The 1,729-nt window shown below is 63.8% G+C and overlaps 1 protein-coding gene across 1 annotated transcript; it reads right to left on the minus strand.

Moving 5' to 3' along the window:
- Positions 1-470: 470 nt before the first annotated feature.
- Positions 471-1,121, minus strand: LOC115271543 (SCAN domain-containing protein 1-like). The gene has a single exon (XM_029914365.1). The coding sequence runs from the start codon at positions 1,119-1,121 to the stop codon at positions 471-473; it is 651 nt and encodes a 216-aa protein (XP_029770225.1).
- Positions 1,122-1,729: the final 608 nt, after the last annotated feature.

The following is a 1,729-nucleotide window of genomic DNA, read 5'->3' on the forward strand; positions in this document are numbered from 1 at the left end:
GTCGACGGTCAGTGGGACTCGGGCACTGGCGTAAGGTCGAACGTCACCATGGATGCACTGCAATAGAATGTTCCCCAGCTGAGGGTCTTCAGGGAAGCCCAGGCTTTGGCGGACTAGGGTCTGTCCACAGCCAGAGTCAACCAGGGCCTGCGTCTGGCAGTCTCCGACAACTACGGGCATGGTGACCTTCGCAGCCTGCGGCGGTTGGGCACGGTTCTCTCCGGCACAAACGTGCCCAAAGCTACAGTCCATCTCAGTGCAGTCCCGTTGGAGATGCCCACGCTTCCCACAGGAGAAACAGGGCCCGAGTTCGGGTCGCCCGGATTGGGCTGAGCCTCCCCCTGGTTCCTAGGGGAACTCCGCGGGCCGCGGCCAGTCCCGGTCTCGGGCCCCGTGGGGGCAGGCCGAGGGGGACCCTCGGGACGTCTATACCAGGGCTCCTGACTCCGCGGGGGATTCCGTGGTTCAACTCAGGTGCTCGTCCGTCTCTCAGGGTTGGGGCGATCGGGCCCTGGAGGGTGGCCCCGCATAATCGGTCCAACTGGGGCTTCCGCCGCAAGGAAGTCCTCCATGAGGGCGACGGCAGCTGCTACCGTTGGAGGCCGGTGGCGGAGAACCCAAGCCCTCCCCCGTGACGGGAGGATGTGGATGAACTGTTCCAATAGGATTTGCTCAGTGAGCTCCACGGGGTTCCGCCTGTCGGGTTGTAGCCACCGTCGACACAGGTCTCTCAGCTCCTGGGCCACCAACCGGGGTTGGGCGCCCGGGGTGTAGGACAGAGCCCGGAACTGCTGCCGGAAGGTTTCTGGGCTGATGTCTAAGGCGTCTAAAATCGCCGCCTTTACCCGGGTATAGTCTCTTGCATCCTCCGTGGATAACCCCTGGTACACGGTTTGCGCCGTCCCTGTCAGGTATGGTGCCAGGAGGGTGGCCCAGTGGTTTGGCGCCCACCCGGCAATGTGTGCGACCCTTTCAAAGGTCACCAGAAAGGCTTCGGGGTCATCCTGTGGGGTCCCATCTTGGTCAGTCTCACAGGCAGGTTGAGTCAGGGAGCCCCGTCCGGGTCTCCCAGCTGGGGCCCCGGGGGCCGGGGCAAGGCTGTTGCCAGCTGCTGTAAGCATTGTTGCTGGAACTCCCGGTTTTGCACCGTCAGGTCCTGTATCAGCTGCTGCTGCTGGGCTCCCAGCTGCTGGACGAGCTGCTGGTGCTGTTGGAGCTGGGCGGCCCGCTGCTGCTGTTGCTGCTGAAGCTGGGCCGCCTGCTGTCGCTCCTGGCTCTCCGTCAGGAGCGTGAAGAGCTTGGTCAAATCCATGTCTCTTGTGGGGGACCGCTCCCCCCCAGACCCTTTCTCACAGGGGTCAAGGGCGCGTGCCCACATCCTGGGCAAGATGTCCCCACTTCTGGTACCACGTGTAGGAGTCTCGGCCGAGGTTCGGCCCTCAGCGGGGCTGTGGGGTGTCCCACCGCCTCGCTCTGGTTCGCCATCCATCCTGGTCCACCAGTAGTGTGGGACAGCAAACACACGGTTAGGGGCTCAGGCCCTTAAGCAGGGGCTGAGCCAATAGGTCAGACCAAAAGCCCCGGGCTCTCAATCAGGGCGGGGCAGCAACCACGCAGTCTGGAGCTCAGACCCTCAAGCAGGGGCTGAGCCAATAGTTCAGGAACCCAGGCCCTTAAGCAGGGGCTGAGTCAATGGGTTGTAGTAGCCCAGGCCCTAGGTCAGGGCGGG

Source organism: Terrapene carolina, unplaced genomic scaffold (assembly GCF_002925995.2).
Source record: "Terrapene carolina triunguis isolate 2854851 unplaced genomic scaffold, T_m_triunguis-2.0 Scaffold38712, whole genome shotgun sequence".
NCBI classification, from domain to species: Eukaryota; Metazoa; Chordata; order Testudines; family Emydidae; genus Terrapene; species Terrapene triunguis.